The 14969-nt window shown below is 43.7% G+C and overlaps 1 protein-coding gene across 4 annotated transcripts in view; it reads left to right on the forward strand.

Annotated features, from left to right (window-relative positions):
• szt2 (SZT2 subunit of KICSTOR complex) overlaps positions 1–14969 on the forward strand; it is a 110822-nt gene that overhangs the window by 3132 nt on the left and 92721 nt on the right. For all 4 annotated transcript variants that reach the window (XM_029686539.2, XM_029686542.2, XM_029686540.2 and 1 more), the window contains exons 4-8: positions 1526–1696; positions 1937–2080; positions 3255–3420; positions 3674–3780; positions 10442–10652. In XM_029686539.2, coding sequence (XP_029542399.1) covers positions 1526–1696; positions 1937–2080; positions 3255–3420; positions 3674–3780; positions 10442–10652 — 799 coding nt within the window. The remainder of the gene's footprint in view (positions 1–1525; positions 1697–1936; positions 2081–3254; positions 3421–3673; positions 3781–10441; positions 10653–14969) is intronic.

The following is a 14969-nucleotide window of genomic DNA, read 5'->3' on the forward strand; positions in this document are numbered from 1 at the left end:
TACAGAAGATGGCCCTATTTGGTAAAAGACCAAGTCCATATTATGGCAAGAACAGCTCAAATAAACAAAGAGAAACAACAGTCCATCATTACATTAAGACATTAGACTGGTGGAAATCTGTCCTTTGGTCCGATGAGTCCAAATTTGAGATATTTGGTTCCAACCGCTGTGTCTTTGTGAGACGCAGAGTAGGTGAACGGATGATCGCTGCATGTGTGGTTCCCACCGTGAAGCATGGAGGAGGAGGTGTGATGGTGTGGGGGTGCTTTGCTGGTGACACTGTCTGTGATTTATTTATAATTCAAGGCACACTTAACCAGTATCGCTACCACAGCATTCTGCAGCGATACGCAATCCCATCTGACCCAAAACACACCTCCAGGCTGTGTAAGGGCTATTTGACCATGACGGAGAGTGATTGAGTGCTCCATCAGATGACCTGGCATCTACAATCACCCAACCTCAACCCAGTTGAGATGGTCCAACTCATCCCAAACCATCTCAATTGAGTTAAGGAAAAGAAGCCAACAAGTGCTCAGCATATGTGGGAACTCCTTCAAGACTGTTGGAAAAGCATTCCAGGTGAAGCTGGTTGAAAGAGTTGTGTAAAGCTGTCATCAAGGCAAAGGGTGGCTATTTTGAAGAATCTCAAATATAAAATATATTTTTTTACTCTCTACATGATTCCATATGTGTTATTTCATAGTTTTGACGTCTTCACTATTATTCTTCAATGTATTAAATAGTCAAAATAAAATAAAAACCCTTGAATAGGTGTATCAACTTTTGACTGGTACTGTATGTAATGGGGAATTGATCAAAATGAACAGTCAAAGGGCAAACCGTTCACAAAGTTAAACGATGAATGCTAAGAATTGGCGGGAGACGGGTGAGCCATTCTGGAGAGAGACTAGCCAACATGTCTCAACATGTTATGTTATTATGTTCACACATATTTTAATTACTTTTCACTGACAGCCGCAACCCAATAATCAGCTAGGCCCATGGCCACACGCTCTGCCCACATTGCGAATTTGAATTACCATAATCTAAATGTGATTTCTGAGCGTCGTAGGTGGATGCCCTAATGGGTTACGCAGCTAATGCATATGGTTCTGGTCAATTTCTCAAATGGCCAGTAAATTAAAATATTCCTGGTCCTGTTGTCCGGCTCTACAATTTCCTCACGGAAAACCTATAATGGAGGTGGTTCTCTGAACCGCTGAGCTCCATTAGAAAACAAGCACGCCGTTATAAGCAATGGCATGCAGGAGACCTGGATTTGAACCCCGCTTGTTGGACAATGTGTGCAATAGGACTATTTTACAAGCATCTATGGGAATCTATGAACGGATGCTTTTCTTTTTGACGGCAGGAGGAAGTTTATAATCCTTTATGAAAATCGTGTAACATATCACACTTTCATGCTATGGCTATTTTGGTCGACTGCCAAGAGCAGATCCTCCTCATGATGTGTTGTTTGGTGTGTTAGGTACATCATGTTAGTTCTGCCTTCTGTTCACAGGATGACAGCACGGGGGAGATGATATTTGATGAGGTATTCCATGCCTTGTCACGATGCTTAGCTGGACTGGTCCGACCCTTCAATGTTCCAGGCACAGATCTTGTTTTCCAGCCGGAAATCTTTGTCACTATCCTGGCTTATTCCTCCATTATTGGGCTCAATACACACCAGGTGATCATATTATTCATATCAAAATTATATACTACTTGGTGATTGAACCAGAGACAGGTGCAGGTAGATGTGCTACCCATGATGGAGATGGATTTTAAAGGGGACGGGAACTATAGTAATACACTCTAGTCATGTGAGCCAATGTAGCTGATTGTTAAGTGTATCACTACTGAAAACTAGAAGCACTTTCCACTCCATCACACCTATAAAGAAACTGTGTTGTGTCTGCTTTGACTGTAGGTGTTGGTGCAGGGTTGTCAGCTGAATCGTACAGACCTGGTTCAGTTCCTACACCAGGTCTACCAGCAGCTGCGATCAGTGGAGAACAACATTGCAGAGGTCCTTCAACAGCAGCACAGCCATCTTCAACAGCAGCACGACCAGGCAAGAGGACACATGGTTATTACAGTACTATATGGTTATTACAATACCTTTTTTAGGTCATCCGTCAATCTTTTTACTCGAGAACAGAACCATATAATTACAAATGTATAATACAGTCAGGTCCAAAATGATTGGCACCCTTGATAAAGATGAGCAAAAAAGAGTGTATAAAATAAATGATTCAAATGCAGAGCTGTATTGTATGCTCAAAAAGAGGGGGGAAATTATATTATTTTATATTATATATATATATATATATGCTAAGAGAAAGAGATTTGGTTGAAAAAAATTAAAAAATAATTATCTCAAAAAGATAGGGGTCAAAATGATTGCCAACCCTTAAAGATTCTTATAAATATAAACAAACAAAATTACATCTGCATTAAGATTCTACTTTATTTTATTGTATTAGTTGTATTTTAAGGAACTATATTATGGCTTTCTGTTTCACTGGGGTATAAAAATTAGGTAATACACATGTAAAATCACTTTGATATAATCATCACCATGGGAAAAGGCAAAGAACTCAGTTGAAAAGAGACAAATGGTTGTTGACCTTCAGAAAATGACGTCATGCCTACTGTAAAACATAGCACATATCAAAAATCACAAAGAAATGGTTTAATTGACCACTAAATCAACATTTTGCAATGGCCATCTCAGTCTCCGGACTAGAACCCCATTGAAAACCTGTGGTTTGAATTTGAAGAGGGCAGTCCTTAAGTGCAGACGAAGGATATCAAGCATCTGGGAAGGTTCTGTATGGTGTAAGGTCCCTCCCAATGTGGTCTCCAACACACAAAACATTTTAGAAAAAGGCTCAGTGTCGTTATCATCACAAGGGTTGTTTTGCAGAGTATTGATAACAGGTCCAATAATTTTTACCTTATCTTTTAATATTTTTTATTATTATTACTTGTTAAACAAAATATATTTCTCTGAGGAATTGTATTAGTACAACATTTTTGGGAGCAAGAATATACAGTGGTACAGTATTTGCATTATTTATTTTAGTGTTTTTGCTAATCTTTATCATGGGTGCCAATAATTTTGTACCTAACTGTACAGTATATGTCTCTGGAGTAGAGTATGACTATGAAAATGTTGTTAGAAGATGTTTGATATAATTTCCAGGTTGATCTCAGTTGATTATTATTCAATTTGTCTCTGATAGTCTGATGGGCCAATCCCATGCTCCGGGCTTGGCAGTGACATCACCATGGAGGAGGTGCCTGTGAGGAAACATGGTGTTTCCATGGTGACTGCAGACGTCGGGCTGGTCAGCATGGTGCGACAGGGCATCCTAGCTCTACAGCTGCTGCCCCCCAACTCCTCCGCAGGTTGGTTAAGTCTGTCAATACCTTCACTGTTAAAGTTGAGTTTCTCAAGGCTGGTTCCATAGGGAGAAATGACACTTGTTCGAGTCACTTATGTTAAGGTCCTCCTTTATTGCAACCTATTGAGTGATCTAGCCTGGTCTGAAAGGGCACTATCAAAGTAATTGTCTAAAGGCACCATCGAAGGGAGATCTGATTTATTTATACATGATTGATTATTTTAGGCCTATGACACAATTCCTGTCACCTCTCCCAGGTATAATCATCATCACAGACGGGGTGACCAGTGTGCCTGATGTGGCTGTGTGTGAGACCCTTCTGAACCAGCTCAGGAGTGGAACCATCGCCTGCTCCTTCGTCCAGGTACTGAAACATGCCACAACTTAGCCCAGTGGATCAAACTGCTATTTGTATTCAGTCTACATTACAACATGCTGACACACCATGAGAACTGCTGTCTGTCATCTACTGCATAGATTGTTGTATCTTCTCAGCAAAGGCAGGCAACTAGCCTGGAATCCAAACTGAATCCATGCTCTGTTTAACTAAGTGAAACAAAGTGAAACGCAGCATGGATTCAGTTTGGATTCCAGACTAGCAGGCAACTGCCCTTTACAAAAGTCCATTTACTAATTACTGTCTAATATCTATCATTCAATGACAGTACTTTTGTAATCAAAGTTCATTCTGAATATATTTTTATTTGGGTATCGTAAGTATTCACCCCCATTTTGTCTTACAAAGTGGGAATAAAATTGATTTAATTTAATTTTTGGTGTTCACAAAATATTCTAATGTCAAAGTGGTTTTCCTTACTAACAATTCTTAAGTAATACAATTGTATGAAAACACGAATATACATTGATTAGATAAGTATTTACCTCAGTCAATACATGTCAGAAAGAACTTTGGCAGTGATTATAGCTGTGAGTCTTCTTGGATTAGCCTTTAAGAGTTTTGCACACCTGGATTGTGCAATGTTTGCCCATTTATTCTTAAAAAAAAATGTAAGCTCTGTCAAGGAGTTGGGGGTCATGGCTACACAGCAATTTTCATATCTTGCCATAGATATTCAAGCAGATTTAAGTCAGAACGGTAACTTGAAAATGCTCATCCAGAAGCGGCGCACCTGGTGGCCGGAGACTTTAATGCAGGCGAACTGAAATCCGTTTTACCTAATTTTTACCAGCATGTCAAATGTGCAACCAGAGGAAAAAAACATTAGACCACATTTACTCCACACACAGAGACGCATACAAAGCTCTCCCTCTCCTTCCATTTGGCAAATCTGACCATAATTATATCCTCCTGATTCCTGCTTACAAGCAACAACTAAAGCAGGAAGTACCAGTGACTCGCTCAATACGGAAGTGGTCAGATGATGCGGATGCTATGCAGCAGGACTGTTTTACTAGCACAGACTGGAATATGTTCCGGGATTCTTCCGATGGCATTGAGGAGTACAGTCACCAGCTTCATCAATAAGTGCATTGACGACATCGTACCCACAATAACCGCATGTACATATCCCAACCAGAAGCCGTGGATTACAGGCAACATCCGCACCGAGCTAAAGGTTAAAACTGCCGCTTTCAAGGAGCCGGACACTAAACCGTACGCTTATTAGAAATCAGGCTATGCCCTCAGACGAACCATCAAACAGCTAAAGCGTCAATACAGGACTACGATTGAATCCTACTACTCTGGCTCTGATGCTCATCAGATGTGACTGGGCTTGAAAACTATTATAGACTACAAAGGGAAACCCAGCCGCGAGCTGTCCAGTGATGCGAGCCTACCAGATGAGCTAAATGCCTTTTATGCTCATTTGGAGGCAAGCAACACTGAAGCATGCATGAGAGCACCAGCTGTTCCGGACAACTGTGATTTTTTAAAACTTGTATTTTATTTAACTAGGCGAAACAGTTAAGAAAAAAAATCTTATTTACAATGACGGCCAAACCCTGACGACGCTGGGCCAATTGTGCGCCGCCATATGGGACTCCCAATCACGGCAGGATGTGATACAGCCTGGAATCAAACCAGGGACTGTAGTGACGCCTCTTGCACTGAGATGCTGTGCCAACATCGAGAGCATCCTGGTTGCATCACTGCCTGATATGGCAGTTGCTCGGCCTCTGACCGCAAGACACTACAGAGGGTAGTGCGTATGGCCCAGTACATCACTGGGGCTAAGCTGCCTGCCATCCAGGACCTCTACACCAGGCGGTGTCAGAGGAAGGCCCTATAAATTGTCAAAGACCACAGCCACCCCAGTCATAGACTGTTCTCTTTACTACCGCATGGCAAGCGGTACCGGAATGCCAAAAGTCTAGGACAAAAAGGCTTCACAACCGTTTTTATCCCCAATCCATAAGACACCTGAACTATTTGCATTGTGTGCCCCCTCCCCGACCCCTCTTTTTACGCTGCTGCTACTCTCTGTTTATCATATATGCATAGTCACTTTAACTATACATTCATGTAAATACTACCTCAATTGGGCCGACCAAACAGTGTTCTCACACATTGGCTAACCGGGCTATCTGCATTGTGTCCTGCCACTCACTACCCACCAACCCCTCTTTTACGCTACTGCTACTCTCTGTTCATCATATATGCATAGTCACTTTAACCATATCTACATGTACATACTACCTCAATCAGCCTGACTAACCGGTGTCTGTATGTAGCCTCGCTACTTTTATAGCCTCGCTACTCAATATAGCCTGTCTTTTTACTGTTGTTTTATTTCTTTACTTACCTAACACCTTTTTTGCACTATTGTTTAGAGCCTGTAAGTAAGCATTTCACTGTAAGGTGAATACCTGTTGTATTCGGTGCACGTGACAAATAAACTTTGATTTGATTTAGACCACTGCGCCTCTCGGGAGCCCAATGTGAGCAAGAACTTTAAACAGTTCAACATTCACAACGCTGCGGGGCCAGACGGATTACCAGGACGTGTACTCAAAGCATGCACGAACAACTGGCAAGTGTCTTCACTGACATTTTCAACCTCTCCCTGACCGAGTCTGTAATACCCACATGTTTCATATAGATCACCAAGAAAGCAAAGGTAACCTGGCTAAATGATTACCGCCCCCGTAGCACTCACGTCGGTAGCCATGAAGTACTTTGAAAGGCTGGTCATGGCTCTAATCAACACCATCATGCCGGAAACCCTAGACCCACTCCAATTTGCATACCGCCAACAACAGATACACAGATGATGCAATCTCAATCTCATTCCACACTGCCCTTTCCCACCTGGACAAAAGGAACACCTATGTGAGAATGCTGATCATTGACTACAGCTTAGCGTTCAACACCATAGTACCCACAAAGCTCATCACTAAGCTAAGGACCCTGGGACTAAACACCTCCCTCTGCAACTGGATCCTGGACTTCCTGACAGGCTTCCTACCCAGACTTCCTACCCAGGTGGTAAGGGTAGGTAACAACACATCTGCCTTGCTGATCCTCAACACTGGGGATCCTCAGGAGTGCGTGCTTAGTTCCCTCATGTGCTCACTGTTCACCCACGACTGCGTGGCCAAGCACGACTCCAACACCATCATTAAGTTGGCTGACGACAGGGTGGTAGGTTTGATCACTGACAACGATGAGGCAGTCTATAGGGAGGAGGTCAGAGACAAGACAACAACTTCTCCCTCAATATGAGCAAGACAAAGGAGCTGATCATGGACTATAGGAAAAGGAGAGCCGAGCTGGCCCCCATGAACATCAAAGATGCTGAAGTGGAGCGGGTCGAGAGTTTCAAGTTCCTTGATGTCCACATCACCAACGAACTATCATGGTCCAATCACACCAAGACCGCTGTGAAGAGGGCACGACAACATCTTTTTTCCCCTCAGGAGACTGAAAAGATTTTGCATGGGTTCCCAAATCCTCAAAAACTGCTCCAGCTGCACCATCAAACATGAAGACCGGTTGCATCTTTGTCTGGTTTGGCAACTGCTCGGCATCTGACCGTAAGGCGTTACAGAGGGTAGTGCATATGTCCCAGTACATCACTGGGGCCAAGCTTCCTGACATCCAGGACCTTTATACTAGGCGGTGTCAGAGGAAGGCCCAAAAAATTGTCTGAGACTCCAGTCCAGTCCTAGACTGTTTTCTCTGCTACCGAACGGCAAGTGGTACCAGAGCGCCAAGTCTAGGACCAAAAGGCTCCTTAACAACAGCTACCCCAAAGCCATAAGACTACTAAACAATTAATCAAATGGCCACCTGGACTATTTACATTGACACCACCCCCTTTTTTTACACTGCTGCTACTTGCTCTTTATTATATACATAGTTAGTTTACAAATTACCTTAACTAACCTGTACCCCCCGCACATTGATATTGGTACCGGTACCACCTGTATATAGCCTCTTTATTGTTATGTCATTTTCATGTTACTTTTATATTTATTTATTTTATTTAGTAAATATTTTCTTAATCAACAATGCAGTTAAAGAAATCGAGTTACGGGCTTGTAAGTAAGCATTGCACAGTAAGGTCCACACCTCTTCTGTTCGGTGCATGTGACAAATACAATTTGATTTGATTTGGCCACTCACTGTCTTCTTGGAAGCAACTCCAGTGTAGATTTGGCCTTGTGTTGTAAACTCAGCAAAAAAAGAAACATCTCTTTTTCAGGACCCTTTCTTTCAAAGATAAATTGTAAAAATCTAAATAACTTCACAGATTTTCATTGTAAAGGGTTTCAACACTGTTTCCCATGCTTGTTCAATTAACCATAAACAATTAATGAACACGCACCTGTGGAAGGGTCGTTAAGACTAACAGCTTACAGACGGTACGCAATTAAGGTCACAGTTATGAAAACTTAAGACACTGAAGAGGCCTTTCTACTGACTCTGAAAATCACCAAAAGAAAGATGCCCAGGGTCCCTGCTCATCTGCGTGAACGTGCCTTAGGCATGCTGCAAGGATTCATGAGGACTACAAATGTGGCCAGGGCAATAAATTGCAATGTCTGTATTGTGAGACAGGATGGACAGCTGATCCTCCTCGCAGTGGCAGACCACATGTAACAACACCTGCACAGGATCGCTACATCTGAATATCCCACCTGTGGGACAGGTACAGGATGACAACAACAACTGCCCCAGTTACACCAGGAATGCACAATCCCTCCATCAGTGCTCAGACTGTCCGCAATAAGCTGAGAGAGGCTGGACTGAGGGCTTGTAGGCCTGTTGTAAGGCAGATCCTCACCAGACATCACCGGAAACAATGTTGCCTATGAGCACAAACCCACCGTCGCTGGACAGGACTGGCAAAAGTGCTCTTCTCTGACGAGTCGTAGTTTTGTCTCACCAGGGGTGATCGATGGATTCACGTTTATCGTCGAAGGAATGAGCGTTACACCGAGGCCTGTAATCTGGAGCGGGATCGATTTGGAGGTGGAGGGTCCGTCATGGTCTGGGGCGGTGTGTCACAGCATCATCAAACTGAGCTTGTTATCCTTGCAGGCAATCTCAACGCTGTGCGTTACAGGGAAGATATCCTCCTCCCTCATGTGGTACCCTTCCTGCAGGCTCATCCTGACATGACCCTCCAGCATGATAATGCCACCAGCCATAATGCTCGTTCTGTGCGTGATTTCCTGCAAAACAGCAATGTCTGTGTTATGCCATGGCCAGCGACGAGCCCAGATCTCAATCTGTTGGATCGGAGGGCTAGGGCCATTCCCCCCCCAAAAAAAATTCCGGGAACTTGCAGGTGCCTTGGTGGAAGAGTGGGGTAACATCTCACAGCAAGAATTGGCAAATCTGGTGCAGTCCATGAGGAGGAGATGCACTGCAGTAATTAATGCAGCTGGTGGCCACACCAGATACTGACTGTTACTTTAGATTTTGACCCCCCCCTTTGTTCAGGAACACATTATTCAATTTCTGTTAGTCACATGTCTGTGGAACTTGTTCAGTTTATGTCTCAGTTGTTGAATCTTGTTATGTTCATACAAATATTTACACATGTTAAGTTTGCTGAAAATAAATGCAGTTGACAGTGAGAGGACGTTTCTTTTTTTGCCGAGTTTAGTTTATTGTCCTGCTAAAAGGTGAATTCCTCTCCCGGTGTCTGGTTAAAAGCAGACTGAAGCAGGTTTTTCTATTGGATTTTGCCTGTGCTTACCTCCATCCTATTTCTTGATGTAGCTACCACCACGCTTGAAAATAAGCAAGCACTTACTCAGTGATGTCTTTTGTTGGACGTATGTGATTTGCTAGCTCGTAACCTAGCGTGGCTGACTCGCGACCCACATGACTACACAGCAGGGATGCAGAGAGGCTAGGGCTAACTCATTCCTGTCCTACCCCACACTTTCCAGGAATATTCTTATGTTACTGAATGTATCCAGAGTATTTTCAGATTTCGTTATCAACAAGTACGGTAAATGTGACGTAAAATCAAAAGTATAATGTTTGGATTCAGTTTCATCAGGTGAACTGTTGTGACCTCAACTGTGGTCAATTAATTTTCACATTCTCTTTCAATTGCTACCATGCTTATGCTTTTCATATTTCTTCAGTCACAAATATTTCAAATTAGCCCTATCCATATTGGCTAATTCCCATGTGTAAACCTACATTTTAGTTTCAAGTTCCTTGATGTCTACATCACCCACAAACTTTCATGGTCCATACACACGCAAGACTAAATTACTCCTGAACTAGGTCAGGCTTGCGTCAACAAAGGGGGTTGAATACTTATGCAAAAACTATATTTTAGTTATTTAATTTTTATTAATTTATAACTGTTTGTAGAATTTTCTTTTCGCTTTGACCTTATGGAATATCTTCTGTAGATCAATGACAAATGTACAAGTAAATGCATTTCAATCCCACTTTGTAACGCAACAAAATGAGAAAAATAGTGGTTGTGAATATTTATGATACCTGCTGTAATTTACATATTGTGGAGAGTCTGTAGTTATGATTTGTGATTTGTTTCATATTTTGTTGCTATTCTCTGTGTCTGTCTGTTTAGGTGGGTGGGGCCTACTCCTACAATTGTAGTTTTGGGTACATCCCTAATGTTGAGTTGATGAAGTTTATCTCCCTGGCGACCTTTGGCTCCTACCTGTCCAGCTGCCCTGAGCCTGATCTGGCCAGTCAGGATATGAACACCTACCACAAGGCCTTCCTCACATACTCCTTCCTCAAGACCAGCGAATCCATGAACCCTGAGTACTACTGTGGTAAGAAAGAGCATGGCATTTGTTAGGGTTGGGCCGACATATGATTAAGTTGAATATTGTGATATTTGACATTGACGATATTTCAAGTTTTAATGTGTATTCGCCAGGAGCCTAGCATACAACAGGTGTAAAACAGTACAGTGAAATTCTTAACTTGAGAGCTCTTTCCAACAGTTAATAATAGAAAATAGAACAGTTTCTATCCCCAAGCCATAAGATGGCTAAATAGCTAACAAAATGGCTACACCCTTGTATTTTATTTATAGTTTCTAATCACACTCACAGGACTCTACACACTCACGCACACTGACACTCCAACACTCACTCAGTCACCGACTCACTTTATTTGCTTACGCACACACACAACATGCACACACATTTACACTGCCTTCACACACTCACATACCATCATCATATACACTGCTGCTAAACGGTTTATAATATATCCTGATGCCTAGTCACCTTACCCCAAAATATACAATACCAGTCAAAATGTTGAACACACCTACTCATTCCAGGGTTTTTCTTTATTTGTACTATTTTCAATGGTGAACACATCAAAACTATGAAATAACACATATGGAATCATGTATAGAGCAAAAAAGTGTTAAACAAATCAACATGTATTTTATATTTGAGATTCTTCAAAGTAGCCACCCTTTGCCTTGACAGTTTTGCACACTCTTGGCATTCTCTCAACCAGCTTCATCTGGAATGCTTTTTCAACAGTCTTGAAGGAGTTTGCACATATGCTGGGCATTTGCTGTTTTTCCTTCACTCTGTGGTCCAACTCATCCCAAACTCAACTCATTGGTTTGAGGTTGGGTGATTGTGGAGGCCAGGTCATCTGATGCAGCACTTCATCACTCTTCTTACACAGCCTGGAGTTGTTTTGGGGGTCATTGTCCTGTTGAAAAACAAATGATAGTCCCACTAAGCACAAACCAGAGGGGATTGCGTATTGCTGCAGAATGCTGTGGTAGCCATGCTGGTTATGTGTTCCTTAAATTCTAAATAAATCACATAGTGTCACCAGCAAAGCACCATCACACCTCCTCCACGCTCCACGGTGGGAACCATACATGCAGAGATTTTCCGTTCACCTACTCTGCGTCTCACAAAGACAGCGGTTGGAACCAAAAATCTCAAATCTGGACACCGGTCTAATGTCCATTGCTTGTGTTTTTTGGCCCTAGCAAGTCTCTTCTTGTTATTGGTGTCCTTTAGTTGTGGGTGGTTTCTTTGCAGCAATTTGACCAGGAAGCCTTGATTCACACAGTCTCCTCTGAACCGTTGATGTTGAGATGTGTCTGTTACTTGAACTCGGTGAATCATTTATTTGGGCTGCAATCTGAGGTGCTGTTAACTCTAATGAACTTATTCTCTGCAGCAGAGGTAACTCTGGGTCTTCCTTTCCTGTGGCGGTCCTCATGAGAGACAGTTTCATCATAGCGCTTGATGGGTTTTGAGACTGCACCTGAAGAAACCTTCAAAGTTCTTGAAGTTTTCCAGATTGACTGACCTTCATGTCTCAACGCCAACAGGGAAGAGGCGACTCCAGGATGCTGTTAATGAAGCTGCCATTTGAGGACTTGTGAAGTGTCTGTTTCTCAAACTAGACACTAATGTACTTGTCCTCTTGGTCAGTTGTGCATCGGGGCCTCCCATTCCTCTTTCTATTCTGGTTCGAGCCAGTTTGCGCTGTTCTGTGAAGGGAGTAGTACACAGCGTTTTACGAGATCTTCAGTTTCTTGGCAATTTCTCGCATGGAATAGCCTTAATTTCTCGGAACAAGAATGGACGGACGACTTTCAGAAGAAAGGTCTTTGTTTCTAGCCATTTTGAGCCTGTAATCGAACCCACAAATGCTGATGCTCCAGATACTCAACTAGTCTAAAGAAGGCCAGTTTTATTGCTTCTTTAATCAGAACAACAGTTTTCAGCTGTGCTAACAGCGAGTAGCAGCAGTGTACAAAACAAATTGGAGGGGGGGTCAATGTAATATTCCGGTGGCCATTTGATTAATTGTTCAGCAGACTTGGCGCTCTGGTACCGCTTTCCATGCGGTAGCAGAGAAAACAGTCTATGACTTGGGTGACTGAAGTCTCTGACAGTTTTATGGGCTTTCCTCTGACATAGCCTATTATATAGGTCCTGGATGGCAGGAAGCTCGACCCCAGTGATGTACTGGGCCATACACACTACCCTCTGTAGCGCCTTACGGTCAGATGCCGAGCAGTTGCCATGCCAGGCAGTGATGCAACCGGTCATGATGGTGCAGCTGTAGAACTTTTTGAGCATCTGGGGTCCCATGCCAAATGTTTTCAGTTTCCTGAGGTGGAAAAGGTCTTGTCGTGCTCTCTTCATGACTGTCTTGGTGTGTTTGGACCATGATAGTTCGTTGGTGATATGGGTACCAAGGAACTTAACTCTCGACCCGCTCCACTACAGCCCCATTGATGTTAATGGGGGCCTATCCGGCTCGCTTTTTCCTGTAGTCCACGATCAGCTCCTTTTGTCTTGCTCACATTGAAGGAGAGGTTGTTGTCCTGGCACCACAATTTCAGTTCTCTGACCTTCTCCGTATTCAGACCCTTTACTCAGTACTTTGTTGAAGAACCTTTGGCTGCGACTTCAGCCTCGGGTCTTCTTGGGTATGACACTGCAAGCTTTGCACACCTGTATTTGGGGAGTTTCTCCCATTCTTCTCTGCAGATCCTCTCAACCTCTGTCAGGTTGGATGGGGAGCGTCACTGAAAAGCTATTTTCAGGTCTCTCCAGAGATGTTTGATCGGGATCCCTGCCGCTGAAAATCATCCTCACAGCATGATGCTGCCACCACCATGCTTCGCCGTAGGGATGTTGCCAGGTTTCCCCCAGACGTGATGCTTGGTATTCAGGCCAAAGAGTTCAATCTTGGTTTCATCAGACCATAGATTGTTGTTTCTCATGGTCTGAGAGTCCTTTAGGTGCCTTTTGGCAAACTCCAACCATGCTGTCATATGCCTTTTACTGCAGAGTGGCTTCTGTCTGGCCACTCTACCATAAAGGCCTGATTTGGTGGAGTGCTGCAGAGATGGCAATCAATAATCAATCGACAGCATATTAATGGAATAATACATCTAATCAATAATGATTTTAGCAGCAGCATATGTTTTGTCTGTGTGGGTGGATAGTCTGTGGGAGAGGTTGTGAGCCATTCAGTCTTATGGCCAGGGGATAGAAGCTGTTTAGGATTCTGTTTGTCAGTGATGCACTGGCCCGTCCTCACCACCCTCTGTAGGGCCTTTCCGTCGCAGTGCAGTTGCCATACCAGACGGTGATGAATCCAGTCAGGGTGCTCTCAATGATGCAGCAGTAAATGTTCCTGAGGATCTGAGGGGCCATGCCAAGTCATTTCATCCTCCTGAGGGAGAAGAGGCATTGCCTGGCCTTCTTCACAACAGCTCTGGTGTGAGAGGACCACACTAAGTCCTCGGTGATGTGGACACTGAGGAACTTGATCCTCTCTACCGTGCTCATTGATGTGAATGGGGGTGTGCATCCCCCCTGTTTCCTGTAGCCCACGATCAGCTTCTTGGTCTTGCGGAGGGATAGGTTGTTGTCCTGGTACCACACTGCCAGTTATCTGACCTGCAGGCTGTTTTATCACCGTTGGTGATCAGGCCTTCCACCGTTGTGTCATTAGCAAACTTGATGATGGTGTCATGCGTGGCCACAGTGTTGGTAAACAGGGAGTACATGAGGGAGCTGAGCACACACCCCAGGGGGTCCCCTTGTTGAGTGTCACTGTGGCAGAGGTGTTGTTGCCTACTCTCACCACCTGGGGTCGGCCCGTCAGGAAGTCCAGGATCCAGTTGTAGAGGGAGGTGTGAGTCCCAGGATCCCTTGCTTGGTGACAAGTTTGGAGGGCACTATGGTTTTGAATGCTGAGCTGTAGTCGATGAACAGCATCCTCACGTAGGTATTCCTTTTGTCCAGGTGGGAGAAGGCAGTGTGGAGTGGATTGCCTGAGGATCTGTTGGGGCGGTATGCAAATTAGAGTGTGTCTGGGATGATGGAGGTGATGTGTGCCATGACCAGCCTTTCAGAGTACTTCATGATTACAGATGTTAGTGCTGCGGGGCGGCAGTCATTGTAGCCTAAAGCATGAAAGGCACAGAGAATCTTAACTGCCGATAGTCTTCCTATCGGTGCTTATCACAGTAGGAGGCTGTTCCTTCTCTTGTTAGAACAAAGGGGTACCTGCTGCTTGCCGACCCGGTAGCGACAAACCTACCGTTTCTACTTGTAGAATTGCAATGATCGTCAGTGGCC

This window comes from Oncorhynchus nerka, linkage group LG17 (genome assembly GCF_034236695.1).
Source record: "Oncorhynchus nerka isolate Pitt River linkage group LG17, Oner_Uvic_2.0, whole genome shotgun sequence".
Taxonomy (NCBI): Eukaryota; Metazoa; Chordata; class Actinopteri; order Salmoniformes; family Salmonidae; genus Oncorhynchus; species Oncorhynchus nerka.